The following is a 15,061-nucleotide window of genomic DNA, read 5'->3' as shown; positions in this document are numbered from 1 at the left end:
GGCAGAATTGCACTGTGCTTGCCAGGGGCTAGGCTCAGTAATCTGCTCAGGTTCCCTTTCAGGAACTTGTGTTGCCTGAACGCTTTAGGTAGAGCTTTGGAGGAGGAGAATGAAAATGGCGGTCTCCCAGTCTTCGGCCCGGAGTTGCCGAGAGCTCGGGAACCCTCTCCTCAGTGTGCCCTCAGAGAAAAGCAGTCAATCCCTCCCGTCTCCCTGGTCTATGGCTGCACTCCATACTCACCTGACCTGTGACTGAGCATTTCTTTTGCTGGTGCACGGACCCGTTTGGAGTCTCCAAACCCAGAAGATTCTTGCCATGTGTTCCTATGCTGCTCATTCCTGAGGAGGAAGGAGGAAGTCTCCCCCAATCTGTCACTTGTGGGGTCCTGCTCAAAGAGCCATGGCCCAACTGTGTCTCAGATCATGGTGTAAGGTAACTCCGAGCTGAGAGTGTACTCCTCAGCTCCATCTCTGTAGCCGGCTTCCCTGTTCAGATATGTGGCAGCTCTGCCACACTCAGATACCCCTGGTCTTTTTGTGACCCCGTGGGTCCTGAGACTACAGTGTCCCCGCAAGTGCTCCCCCCCTGCTTAGCCTCTGGAGCAATGTCCCTCAGTGGAACAGGCTTCTGAAAGTTCTGATTTTGTGCTCCACTGCTCCACCACTTGCTGGGAGCCGGCCCTCCGCCCTTCACGATCGGTTTTCCTGTCACTTTGAATTCACTTCTCCAAACATCCTACCTTCCAGAAGGTGGTTGATTTTCTGTTCCTAGAATTGCTGCTCTTCTTCTCTTCTATCTCCTGTTGAGTTTGTAGGTGTTCCAAATGATTTGATAACTGTGTAGCTGAACCCCTTGGACCTGATGTCATTTCAGTCTCCTGCTCTTCTGCCATCTTGCCACCTCCCTCTCTTGCCTTTTTAAAAAAGATAAATAGACAGTTCTGGGGTAGTATATTATAGTTTGCAGAACATTTGTAACCAGAACTCTTCCAGAAACTCAGGATCTATCATTCTGTCCCTAATTGCCCTGGAAGCTCAGGGAAAGCAGGGACATGGCCAACTTTTAATGCCACATATCCCCTACTGCAACAAGAATAGTGAAGACCTAAGTAAATATTTATTGAGTGAATGGCCAACCATAAGGCACGGGTACCAGCATAATGAATGAGGGAAACTAGGTTTTTGAAGACACCGCCTGGGACTTGCTCTCAGGTGGGTATAAGGGGAGGTAATTGTAGTCTGGGGCCTTGCTCCCTGTTCTTAGCTCATGCTTGCAGGAGGCATTAGAAAAAGAAGTTGGCCTCTGGTACTATTTTCCTCTGTAGGTTATATGGAAGTGAAGGCAGGATTTAAGCAACTCGGTCCATTTTTAGGCTCAGTGACATATGTAAGTAGATTACGATAGAAAGTGGTGCAAAGATATTTCACAGGTAGAATATCACATCCAGGGTGCTTTAACACTGCATTCAAGTGACCTGTGAGGGGATGGGTAGAAGCATCTATAACCTGAAATAAGTCACTGAGAGCTCCTCTTTAAAACCCACAGCTCTGGCAACGGGTGACTCAGGCTGTGGGGTCAGGAGACCTGGGTGTTATGTCTAGCACTATGGTGCCACTTTAGTTTACAGACTTGGAGATTAATCTAAAAAACCTTCAGTAGTTTTCTCCATTAAAAAAAAGAAAATCTGTCTAGTTTTTTGTTTCCTTGTAAATTTCTCTTGGTCTAAATGTCCATGAGGGCACTAGAGTCTCGTGATTGAGTGGCACCGATTGCTAGGAGGGCAAATTATCCTACTTGTGAGTGAGTGAAATTTGCTTTCTCTGTGAAGAAACATTATCTGCATAATGCTGTGTAGAAGTTGGGAACAGAACCTGCAGTTCCTTCCTGTGACTTGATCCCCTGCAGTTGTGTCTCCTCTGGGTGGGGCTATATGAGGGACAGAGCTGCCAGCTGGCATGGATGCTAGAGCACAAAGATGGCAAATTGGAAATTTCAAGGGGAAAGATTTATAATAGCTGATGGAAACGTATGTTGATATTGAAAGCTCTGCGAGGCCCAGAAAGGGAAAATAGAGGATCTTCTCTAAGAAAATGATGAAAGAGCCCCGTAGAAGCAGTCTTAACCTGGTTGTGGCAAATCTTGACTCCCTCTGTGGCCTGTGTCTCCTTCCATGTGATTTGCTTATGATCTTCCTTTCTCTTGTACTAATCGGAAGGCCCTAAGACACTGGGGGAAATGTGCTAAGTCTTTGAAATATCTGTTTCATTCATTGATGGCTTGGTTCATCCATCCATCCATCCATCCATTCATTCATTTACTCATTCCTGTCACAAATACCAGCTGAGTGCTTACTCTTTACCAGGCACTAAGGAAAAAGAGTTGAAGATCAGCCAACGTCCTGTCTTCCTGGACTTTACTTGCTTGTAGGGGAAATAGTAGATCAATGAACAATTAACTAAATAACAGAATGCCAGGTGGTGACAGTGTTAGGAAGAACATCAAAGAAGGGTGGGAGAACTACTGATGACGTACTTTTTGGATTTTCCATCTCACTGGCTGCTCTTGGCCCCTTAGTGGGAGGGACTGGCAAGGGAAACTTGTGGTGTTGACTTTGATGTTAGGGTGGTTTTCCACATCACATCTCATTCCTATCCTCTCCCTCCAGTATCTAAGATCTGCGGTGTAAAGCAGTTGCCCTTCTCTTCATTGACACCTCACTGCATTGTTTGGCCCAGATGACTAGGAACTTCTTCCCTTTTTCTCACACAGTGTTGTAGAAATCTCCAATCTGTTGATGTTCCTCCTTTCCTCTTTTGCATCTGTATGTTCTAAGATCCCATCACTACCATGTGTAGTCAAATCTTGGGAAGTCCTAAAGACAGGCACATCTATACAATTCACCACATCTAAATGGATTCACCCATTTAATCTGTTTAAATTTTAAATAACAACAGAGCCATCACTCAGTTGGCTGTCCTTCCTCTTTGCCGATTCTACTTTTTTAGAGACTTATTTTAATTCTTGGAGTTGTCCACATGGAGCCTCCAATAATTTGTCAATTACAGTTTTGGTTTTCCTACCTGGTAACAGTTCCCACAGTGGTTTCTGCTTGTGCATTTCTGCCCTGGTTAGTTGTCTTTGTTGCTGCCCATTTGTCTCTTCTATTTGGGGAGCATTGGTTTTCCCAGTGAAGCTCAGTTCTCCGACAGATCGAAGAAGAGTTGATTTTCAGTTCATTTAGCTTTTCTCTGATAGGATGGGAGTGATGAGTTGAATGGATTAAAAATTACCATTGTTACAGTGCTGGAAAAATTTTTATGTATGAAAACGGCAATAGCCTTACACTAAGAACAAATAATAAAAGCATGTGAAGATGTGATTGTGATGTTACTTAAAAAAAAGTATACGTATCTTTCGAAGTGTTGAAAGGAAACTAGTACTTTATATACTGTATCGTATCACTTTTTGTAAGTATTGAATATATTCCTGTTTATGTTTCTATGTTTTGTAGAACATAGAATGTATGTTTTGAACGTATCTGAAGATATGCAAGAAGAGTACATGTCCTATGTGACATGATGCTGTATTCTATATAAAACCGTACATACATTTTTTTTTTAAATATTCACACATCTAGAGACTCCGTTTACGTCTACATGCTCTAACCATTTCAGCTCCTTGGAATGTCTTCCCTTTCTTGGCTTCTATCCTTGGTAGTAAATATTAGGATGCTCAATTATATTTCACCTCCAGCAGCTCTTTTGTTTGTGAATATCTTGTCTCCTAGCTAGGTGGAGACCTCTTGGAATGAAAAGAGAATATCTTAGTCACTTATGGCTGCCCAGATTTTATTGGATGAACATAGATTTGAGTGCCTTCCATATGCTAGATACTGCTACATAATATTTTTCTTCATGATCACATTACTTCTATGAGATAATTTTTCAAGATTTGTTGAAATGAAATCTGATGCTCAGGAGGGTCACAAATTTGCCTGTAGTTACTCTTTTTGAAGTGGCAGAGCTAGGTTTTGAATTCAGGTGTGTTTGAATCTAAGAACAAGACAGTGCTCCTTCAACTTTAAAAGAGCCATACAGCCCTACTTGGTGCTTTGTCTCCAGAGACACAAGTGTATTCTTGTTGATTGAATGATTTAGTGGATGGACTCTCTGGACCTCCTTTCTACTTACTGTTCTCTTCTCTGTAAATTGATCATAGAAGGAACCTGACCTAAGAATCAAATAGTCCACTGAGGTCTCTTAATTTGGCAACCAAGAGAAAGTAGAGTTCATTAACTAAAGCTCTCTCCCATCAGTTTTCTTTAAATTTCCAGAATGTTTCAGAAGCATTTTCCTGAGTTCCATTATAAGGTGGAACATTTTAGCCATTACCGAAGAAAGCACTATTAACATTTTATGAGTTGGCTCCTTTCTTCCTAACACTGTGAGAATAAAACATTGTTTGCTAAATTCTGGCTACTCAATTCCTATTTTTTCATGATGTTTTATAATCCAGGCCTTCATTATAGAAACATAGGGCCATGCTTATTACCCTAAGACCAAGCAAAAAAGAGTGCCTGAGATCCTAGGAGACGTAGCTAAGTAGTAATCTTTGACTTTCTGTAGCTTTCCATCAGAATTGTCTCTCATTTTTTGTCTCCCTAAATTTCATTTTTAAAAATAAAAACAAAAGTTAGTCTTTTTAAACATAATACACATCTATTATAATAATTTGGAAAAGACAGAAAAAATCCAAAGAGGAAGAAAATCTTACAGTCTCCCCAACCAGATATGGCTGCTAACATTTTGGCATACTTCATATCACTCACTGCCCTTCTTCCCACTTTTTTTGCATACGGCATTTATTTCAGATGTATAGAATTTTAATAATCTTTTTGCACAATATACATTGTAAACATTTCTGCCTGTCATTAAAATATTTATAAATGTTATTTCTACTTAGTGGCTGCATTGTTAATTGATGTAACTATTCCCTCAAAACTGGTAATTCCATGTGGAATTGCCTGGAGATAATTGGGTGTGAAACCAAAAGAAAGGAATAGAAGGCAGCCAGAGTTCTTGACTCATATTTTTTCTCATGGACTGAAAAAAGAGAAAAGAACTCAGACACTTCTAAAACATTTAGAATGAATGGATTCCTCATGGTCAGGATGGAGTATAGATACTGAATTTACTCTTTTATCTGAAACAAAAAATGGACAAAGTATATGAAATAACAAATTTTAAGACATTATACCTCAGAAACAAAGGACAGTGACCTCTGAGAATGGAAAATAAAAGAGGTGAGCTCCCCAGTTGCCACAGCTGACTGTCTAGAGAGTTTCTGCACAACAGTACAGGGAACAGGGATGTAAGTGGAGACTAGTGAGCTATCAGAGTTGAGGACATGGAGCTGAGAGTTTGGGGAGATTAAGTCCACTAACATGCTTAAGGAAGTGTCCCAGAGAAGAGAAAGCTGAACAGAGAGGGAGAGCGTTTTGGAGATCTATGGAGCATTCTTACTGAGTCTTCAATTGACTAATGATCAGTGTATGCATGTGGCTGGGAAAAAAGCAACCGATAGGATTAGAGGGAACAATCCCTAGAGCTCATACAGGTCTGGGAGGTTCCTCCTCCCACCAGCAAGAGTATAGAAACTTATAATCATGGAATGCCATGTAGAGTACTCAGAAGGTGTTTGCTTCAACAATAAGAAATTATTAGTCCTAGGATAGACATTGCCCTGGTCTTACTAGCAACTTAAAAGTGACTCTAAAGGTTAAAACTGATTCCAAGTAACTTAAATGCATAGCAGAACAAAGGTAAAGAATATTTATGGGAATATAAAAATACCTAGCACCCAATAGGAAAAATTCATAATGTTTACTAAGCAACCAATATTACTGTTAATGCAAAGAAGCATGAAAATTCCCATATTAAGAGAAAAATCAATTAAATATAATCATCCTATAATTGACACTGTTGATATGATTGGTACAGAAACAGTTATGAAATTGCATTGTACGTAATTAAGAGGCTAATGGAAAAATTGAGTAGAGACATAGTTGAAATTAAAAAGACAAAACTCCTTACACAGATGAAAAATGTAATGTGGGAGATGAAGCATATGCTTTATGGGATTAATGTAAGATTTAGCATTGCAGAAGAAAAGATTATTGAACCTGAAAACACATATGACAAAAGCACAAAGTCTGGACAAGAAGAAATGAAAACATTCTGGTATAGGATTTCACACTATAAATGAAATGGCATTTATATAATTTGCTATTTATATAACTTTCTGTGGCACTATATTAAGTAGTTAGTTTAAAGTGGTATTTAACTAGTTACAGATAACAGGCCATTAAAGTCAATACAATAAAATCACTGGAAAAGTCAATTCATCCAAAATAGATTGAAGAAAGAGGAAAGCAGAAACTAGAAGTAAGACAAATAAAAATTAAGTAGCATGAGGATAGCTTTCAAAACAACCTTGTAGGTATGCACATTAAATATCAATGGTCTAAATACCCAAATTAAAAGTTAGAAATTGCCAGATTAGATAAAAATTTCAGTATCCAACTATATGTTGCCTGTAACATATCCACTTTCAGTATAAAGCTATAAATAAGTTAAAGATAAAAGGATAGAAAAAGACATACTGTATTAAACTAGTAAAAAGAAAGCTGAAGTGGTCATATTAATATTGGATAGGTTTTATTTTAGAACAAAGAATATTATCAGGAGTAAATGATATTTCATAATGATAAAGGTAAATTTATCAATAGGAAATAACATGTAAACATTATATAGCTACTAGCAGAACTTCAAGGTACATAAAGCAAATACTAATAGAGCTGCAAGGAAAAATAAATCCATTATTATAGTCAGCACTTTTTTTTTACAATAATTGATATAAAAAGCAAAATGAAATCAATAAGCATACAAAAAAAGACCTCCACGATACTATCCACCATCTTGAACTAATTGACATTTATGTAACTCCACCTAAGAGCAGCAGAATACATGCTCTTCACATGTACATAGAACTTTAGCAAGATAAATTATGTTCTAAGACATAAGTCTCAACACATTTAAAATAGGACTCAAATTATATGAAGTATATTCTCTAACTACAGTGGAATTAAATTAGAAATCTAAAGCAAAAGATATTTGAAAAAATCCCCAAATACTTGGAAACTAAATATAATGCTTGTAAATGAGCCATGGGCCAAATAAAAAATCAAGAGAAATTAGCAACTTTTTTGAACTGAATTTAAATACACACATACCTTCAAAATTTTGAAATGCAGCTAAAGCAGTATTTTCAGTAAAATTAATAGTATATGCCTATATTAGAAAAAAGGATCTCAGTTTCTAACCTTAAGAAACCAAAGAATAAATAAAATCCAAAATCAGAAGAAAGGTGATGAAGACCAGAATTGAAATGAATTGAAAACAGAAAAATAAAGAGAAAATTACACCAAAACATGTTCTTTGAGATCAATAAAATTAATAAACCAATGACCAGAATGATAATTTATCAAGAAGTAACAATTTTAAGACCGAAATGAGAGATGTGACATCACTACAAATTCTACAGGTACTGAAAGAATAATAAGGCAAAATTATGAACAACTCAGGCGAAGAAATTTGATAACTAAGATACATTGTCCAGATTACTTGTATGACAACCTACTACAACTCACTCAGGAAGAAACAAGTGAATTTAATAGCCTTAAGGAAATTGAATTTATAGTTAAATTATAGTTGAAAATTATCTTAACGGGGGCACCTGATGGCATAGTTGCTTAAGTGTTGGACTCTTGGTTTCAGTTCAGGTCGTGATCTCAGAATCATGAAATCAAGTCCCATGTCAGTCTCCTTTCTCTGTGCAGTCTGCTTAAGACTCCCCCCACTCTTGCTCCCCCCCCACCTCACTCTATTTCTCTTAAATAAATCTTTTTTTAAAAATTGTTTTACAAAGAATATGTCTAACTTTGATTACTTCCATGGATAATTTTCCCAAAAATTCAAGGAAGAAGTAATTCTGACTCTGTGCAAATTTTTGTGGAAAAATGAAGTAGAGAGAATATTTTTTAGCTTTCTCTGACACTAGGATTACTTTGATAACAAAAAGGAAGACATTCCAAGAAAACAAAACTACAGTTCAATATATAAAAACACTAATCAGAAATGGAAGTTTTAAAAATATCATTTTGATATCAGGAAAAAAAAAATTACAAAGCACTTAGAAACAAATTTGACTGAAGTAGTGAAAGACCAACATGCTGAAAACTACAAAACATTGCTGAAAGAAATTAAAGAAGGGTCTAAACAAATGGATGTACTCATTTGTGGAATGGAAATTCAATATTGTCAAAATATCAATTCTCCTTAAATTAATTTTTAGATTCAACACAATTCTAATCAGTATCCCAGCAGGCTTCTTAAAATTTTTATGTAAGTTGGGAAGCTGATCCTAAAATTTATATGGAAGTGCAAAGGACCTAGAAGAGGCTAAGCATCTGAAAACAGTGGACAAATTGGAAGCCCTATACTCACCCTCAATGCTTACTGTAATGGTACATAATCAAGAGAGTGTGAAATTGGCATAAAGATAGACAATCAAAGAAAGATAATTTCTAGATCATAAGGGTTATAGTTCCTAAAAGAAGGTGGCAGGTGCTTATTGACTTTCCCCACTCCCTCTGGATGCCTTGTAGTTTTGCTTCCCAAAGTGTGATTTGAGGACTGGCAGCCTTAGTATTACCTGGAAGCATTTAGAAAAGCCATTATTGGCACCCCCACCCCAAACAACTAAGTCAGAGTCTTTGTGGATGAGGCAGGGGAGTGTGTGTTTTTACAAGCTCTCTGGGTGATTCTGGTGCGCAGTAGGGTTTGAGAAGCACTGCCTAGACCTCTTCCTGCTAGAAGTCCTCCACAAATGGGGGGACAAGCAAAAAGATTTCGAGATAGGAGCGTAGTTCAGTGTCACTGAATGAAGAGGGAAGCTGATGGCTTTTGACCATGGAATGCATTAAAATACGCTCTCGATGCTGCCAGGCTGAGACGATGGATAAAAAAAAAATCTGATTTTTAGTCATTAGGCTATTGAGGATAATTGGTCTTCATTTACCCAGCATAAGCAGTTGACACAGTTTGTTGTCTGGAACCGAGTGGATGATTGAGAAGAATGTAGAGGCTGTGAGGAGAAATCCAGGATACTGGAATGCTTTTTTAAGTCTCTTAAAATTCTTTTTTCTCTCTCTCTGTCTCTCTTACATACCCACCCACATGCACATACGCACACCACTACCTGCATATGCACACATGGATTCACAGTGAGATCTTATGACACAGGAGACAGGAAGTGGAAATGAACAGTTTTGTTTTTTTTTTAAGATTTTATTTATTTATTTGACAGAGATCACAAATAGGCAGAGAGGCAGACAGAGAGAGAGGGAAGCAGGCTCCCTGCTGAGCAGAGAGCCCGATGTGGGGCTCGATCCCAGGACCTTGGGGTAATGACCTGAGCTGAAGGCAGATGCTTTAACCCCCTGAGCCACCCAGGTGCCCCGGAACTGAACAGTCTTGATGAAGGTCCGAAGAGCCAGAGTTCAATGCCAATTCTAGTTAGGTATGACCTGGGAACTAGTTTCTTGGGAAATATTTGAGTACATTTAGGGAGGCTGAGTGGCTTTGGGAGCTATCATCACAATTTGAGTTCTACCTTCAATCATCTGAAAAAATACAGTGTACTGAATTAGGAAACTTAGCCTGAGGTAGTCTGATTCTGCTCTCTGGAATTAGAGCGTAGCTTGTCCCAATAACCAAACTAATTCCATCTTACGGAAAGGAAAGGAAGGGATGACGTGGAATTAGAAATGTAAGTGCACCCGAACTTACTTGTTGCTTCTTTAAAGGGAAGTCTTCATCAACATCAGCTTTCTTTCCTACCTTCTACCTGGCTATCATAGACCTGGTCTAGATCTTAGTTTTTGATCATTGTCTTTCCCTGTGGGATATAATAGTTACAAGTATAGTCCCAAACTTTTGGTGTTTAATCAAGATAAAACTGATAGGCTTTAACTGAAAACAACAACACAAAATCACTTAAAATCAGGATACCCAGATATATGCAAGGGCAAGGTGGAAACTTCCAGTGGACTTGGCAGATTGTCAGGCTCCTGTGAAATGCTCCTCACCCTACACCTTTTTTTCCGTTGCCACACAGGTATAATAATTTGTCCTCCAAATGCCAGACTTTTGTCTCTGTATGGAACTAATCTTACACTTTTTGTGTCACCAAAAAACCATTATTCACACTGGCTGCTAATCCCCTTTTTCTGAATCAGCCTCAACCTTTGGTAATTGCTCCTCGAGTTGCTACCATGCAAGAATTGGATGCTTAAGCTGACCGTTGGCTCAAGCAGCATGACTTTCCAGGTTGGTTGACATCATCAGCAGGCAGGGTAAGGAGGCACTAAAGGTACCAAGAGACAGAATTTAGGGTAATATTTTATTCCTTGTCTTTATCTTTTGGTTAAATGGCCTTTGATCCGATCCAAGACTGAATATTATGGCAATTTTCTTACTTGCTGAGTCTAAGATGTGAAGGTAAAGGTCAGAATAGATGTGTCTTCCTTATTTTTCTAGGATTTCCGGTAAAAACTGTCAAAATTTTGTGTCTAGATATATGTAAAGCATTTGAACAGCCCTTGTAGATTATTTTAACCTTTGCTATATTCCAGGTATAGAGGGTGGGAATGGGCAGAGGGAGAGAGTGCCAAACAGACTCCTCACTAAGTGCAGAGCCCCAAGGGGCTTTGATTCTACAACTCTGAGATATATGACCTGAGCCAAAATCAAGGGTCCGGACATTTAACCAACTGAGCCACCAGGGCATCCCCACATTGTGTGCATTTATTATTACATTGAGTTTTCACAGCAACTCTGTATAGTGGTAATTGCTCCTTCCTTTCCCCAAGGCATAGAGAATTTAAATAAATTATCCAAAGTTATGAGATGGCATAAAATTGTAGCAGAGCCAAAACACAAATGTTCTTCTAACTCAAAAACTCAGGATCTTTCCACTAAGTCAGTTGCTTTACTTGAAAAGTCTGTGTTGTCTTTGTAGTTCTATAGTATGAATGCAGATGAACAAAAGTCCTTCTTCATATGCTTGTGTAAACAAACATTCTTCTTCACGGCCATGGTCTTGGAGAAATTGGGATTAATTCAAAGGAAATCAAATAGTGAAACATTTATTTGTCCTGATTAGTCTTCTGCCTGTTTCCAGAAGTACTTGAACTCTGACAAATTCCGGAAATTCCCTAGTGAACATGATTGCCCCCTGTGTTACTAGAACTTCTGCTTGTATTTCTCTTGTAGAGCTTGTCAAGTTGTGTCTTGTGTTACTATTTCTAGTATTTGTCTGGTTCTATCCTGGTATTCTTGAATAGAAGGACTATCTGCATTAGGGTTCTTCAGAGAAACAGACCAGTAGGTTATCTCTTTCTCATTATCATTTAGCATCTTTTGATTGAATAAAAGGAATTTAATTAATTTATTATCTTATTTTATATATTTATATATTATATATTTTATATATTTTCCTATTATTTTAAAAAGTGTTTTCTGATTTATTATGAGAACTTATGCATAATATATATTATAATGATTTAGCTGCATTTAGGTTATAAATTAACGCATATTTCACATTCTGTGTGAACTGTTTTGATAACATTATAGGTCACATACAAATTACAGGTTGAGTCTTACTGAGTATCATAAATTGAGTCTGTAGGGAAAAAGATCAGAATGGGTAGATGGGTGGTCACAATTCTCACAAACTCATGATTACACCTGCACCTAAAATTCAGAATTCTTTTCCTTAACGGATGATGATGTTAATTAATATTTCTTGTTGCGTAGCAAATCCTATAAAATATGATTTTTCCAGAACAGTTGAAGAGCTAGAAAAAAGAACGATTCATTTTAGTTAATGACTTGCTTTCTCTTTTATTTCCTTCTCCTCCTTGTTAATTTTCCTTAGAAACAAGAATAAACGAAATCATTCCATTCTTCTTGGCGTTTTTATGATTTTGTCAGGAAGACAGTTCTTCCAAATTTTAGGAAACCACCAATGCCTTCCTAAGCCAGTCTCGTTTTCTTTTTCTCTGCCTCTGCCTTCCCTTGCAGTCCTTGACTTAAACTCAGCCATCATCCCGCCTCTACGCTGCCCCACACTGCCTTTGTTCTTTAGAAGACACTCATTAACATTTGCTAATGTATGCTAATGAGGAGTAATTAGCATCTTCTCGGCAGTGCTGGGAAGGAAGGATGGAGACCGCACCGAGTTCAGCCAGCCTTGCTTCCTGCTTTATACTCCGGGAACAGTCGTCTGCTTTCAGTCGTTACACATTTCTTTAGTGCCTTTTTGTTTATTTCATGTTGTTTGTTTATCTATGAATCTTGACAAGCATTCTTCTTCGTGACTTGGAATATTGCAGAAATGCTTGCGGGGGGAGGGATAAGATTCCTTTCTGTTCTAAGCAAGCCACAGATAGAAGCGTAGCTGCCAAGGGCTTACAACACATTATTTTCATCTGGTTGTTATTTTGGTATCCTATTTCTATAAAAGATTTTAGCCACAAAAACTCACACAAGAGAACGTATTTTCATTTTAGCACACTTATCTGCAGTGTTTGCTCTTTATGGTGGTAATTGAAATGTGAGAACACGCACTCTGAATGTATATATTACGACAGCATGGTTAAGTAAGAAATGTCCCCTCCCCCAGAATATTCTAAATGCAAAGAAAAGGCAAGACTCACCATTTAATTTTTCTGCAGCCACTGAGAGCTCTGAAGGCATTTGTAAACAGCTATTTATTGAATATGAATAGTTAAAATAAGCCAGCCCCCTAAACCAGATAGAATAAGAGCTGTTTTTGTTTTTCTGTAGACCAGTGATATCATAAAATATCTAATTACAGTTTCTCACAAATACTCCAGTATATAATTCACTATTTGAAGAACTATGCTTTGGCATTTCATATTTCCTTTTCCAGCTCAAGGATGGTAGAATTTGGAAACCTACCAGCTACCCACTCAGCCTGTATTTAATTTTAATTTCATGTACAATAAAAACAGAAGGAAAAAAGTGCAAAAAAAATTCGGTGTGCGTCCCCTTTCCCCCTTCTTCTTGTGTCTATAAAAAGATTATTATCACTGTAAATGGATGGGGGGATTTTTATTTTGAGTGAATCTCCTTTTTTTTTTCCCTCTCTCTGTTCTCAGGGTTGGCCATTCTCGCTCCAGGACCTCATAGTAAAATGTGTTTCTTTACAGAATTCATCCTGTTCTGTTTGGCAACTACAATATTTTATATTGTGTTTTTAATAAAGCAGACATCAGCAGCTATTTATTCTCTACTTCTTAAGGGCTTCGCAGCCTCAGAAAATAAATATAATCTAGAAGGAAAAATATTGGAGAACAACAGCTACCATAGCAGTTGAATATCTGGCCCACTCCCTTCTTTGTGTGGCTGAGTCTTACCAAAGGTCAAAATTATTATTTTTGTAATTTTATAACCACTGCAATTTTAAAGAACTATTTTATATCTCCAAGATATTACAATGATTGAAAATATGACCAGCCTTTTGGCACTTATTTGAAAAGTTTCCATTAGCGTGGTTTTGAATGTATGTGTTCAGCGGTCTGTTTTCTCAATGGTCTTAAGAAAGATGCTGACACCTGCAGAAAAACTACCGCCCCAACCTGTCAAGTTAAACCTTTCCCCCAGAATCCTTGATATTCAAATGTAATGATCTCATTTCGGTTTTTTCCCCCCACTCCGAGGATTTTGTAAATGTCTTAGAGTTTACAGGTTTTTATGGTATTTGAATAATATAGGAACTAAATAAGTCTTCTCTACTCAATGGCTTCCAATCATTATGCTTAATTCCATCATTTGAAGGAGTTAGGATTGTTATAAATGTTACAAGCATCTTCTCGTCCTTCCCTAAAAGTAACAAAAATAAAGGGAGCTACTGATTTAAAATGAATCAGATTTCAGGTCTTGAGTAGGTCCTATTCTTGAGGAAGAAAAATCTCATCCCATCATTTTTTTTTTTTAGATTTTATTTATTTATTTATTTATTTATTTATTTATTTTTAGATTTATTTTATTTATTTATTTGACAGAGATCAGAAGTTGGCGAGAGGCAGGCAGAGAGAGAGAGGAGGAAGCAGGCTTCCCACAGAGCAGAGACCCTGGGATCATGACCCGAGCTGAAGGCAGCGGCTTAATCCACTGAGCCACCCAGGCGCCCCAAGATTTTATTTATTTTTTGACAGAGATCACAAGTAGGCAGAGAGACAGGCAGAGAGGAAGAGAGAGAGGAGCAAGCCGGCTCCCCGCTGAGTAGAGAGCCTGGTGTGGGACTTGATCCCAAGACCCCGGAATCATGACCAGAGCCGAAGTCAGAGGCTTTAACCCACTGAGCCACCCAGGCGCCCCCATCCCATCATTTTTACTCAGTTTTGCAGGCAGTGCCTTCTGTTCCCTATTTTGTACCCATCAGTAACTGTGAATGGAAGCAGGATGCTGGGGCATTCTCTGCAGGGGGAGGGGTACCTCAGTGTGGTTTGGTGACTTGATGTAGCATCAGAGTGTCTCACTGGTGGGAAATTCTTCTTTATGGCTAACTTTACTCATTACTTTTTCAAATTTGGGTTGCTTTACCTTCTGTTTGGTTTTTAGAAAAGCAAAATATCTAAATGTTCTTGGCTAAAACTTAAACACAGCTTATAAATACATACATAGATACATATAATTTTCTTTGTATCATAATTGCATCACCATCATCATTTTCCTTACTGTAATCAACTTGGGCAGCTACTGGATGGCATCAGACCTAGAAATTTTAGAGCATAAAATTTACAGTGTCTGTCCCTAAGGAATCTGCATTTAAAAGACATTTCTGTAAATCACAGTTTACTTTTCATAGTCTCACTGGTCAGTTTTCTCTCTTCTTTTCCCCCTTGAAAAAAGA

The 15,061-nt window shown here is 38.0% G+C and overlaps 1 protein-coding gene across 6 annotated transcripts in view; it reads left to right on the top strand.

Annotated features, from left to right (window-relative positions):
• Nucleotides 1-15,061, top strand: part of TMC1 (transmembrane channel like 1) — a 385,033-nt gene that overhangs the window by 264,145 nt on the left and 105,827 nt on the right. Inside the window, exon 1 of one of the 6 annotated variants that reach the window (XM_044265895.1) lies at nt 11,456-11,505. The exons of the other annotated variants lie outside the window; for them this stretch is intronic. Coding sequence (XP_044121830.1) covers nt 11,505 — 1 coding nt within the window. The 5' untranslated portion in view covers nt 11,456-11,504. Of the gene's footprint in view, nt 1-11,455; nt 11,506-15,061 lie in introns of those variants that run through there. 6 annotated transcript variants of the gene reach the window in all.

This window comes from Neovison vison, chromosome 9 (assembly GCF_020171115.1).
Source record: "Neovison vison isolate M4711 chromosome 9, ASM_NN_V1, whole genome shotgun sequence".
NCBI lineage: Eukaryota > Metazoa > Chordata > Mammalia > Carnivora > Mustelidae > Neogale > Neogale vison.
This window is presented reverse-complemented; position numbering and strand designations above follow the sequence as displayed.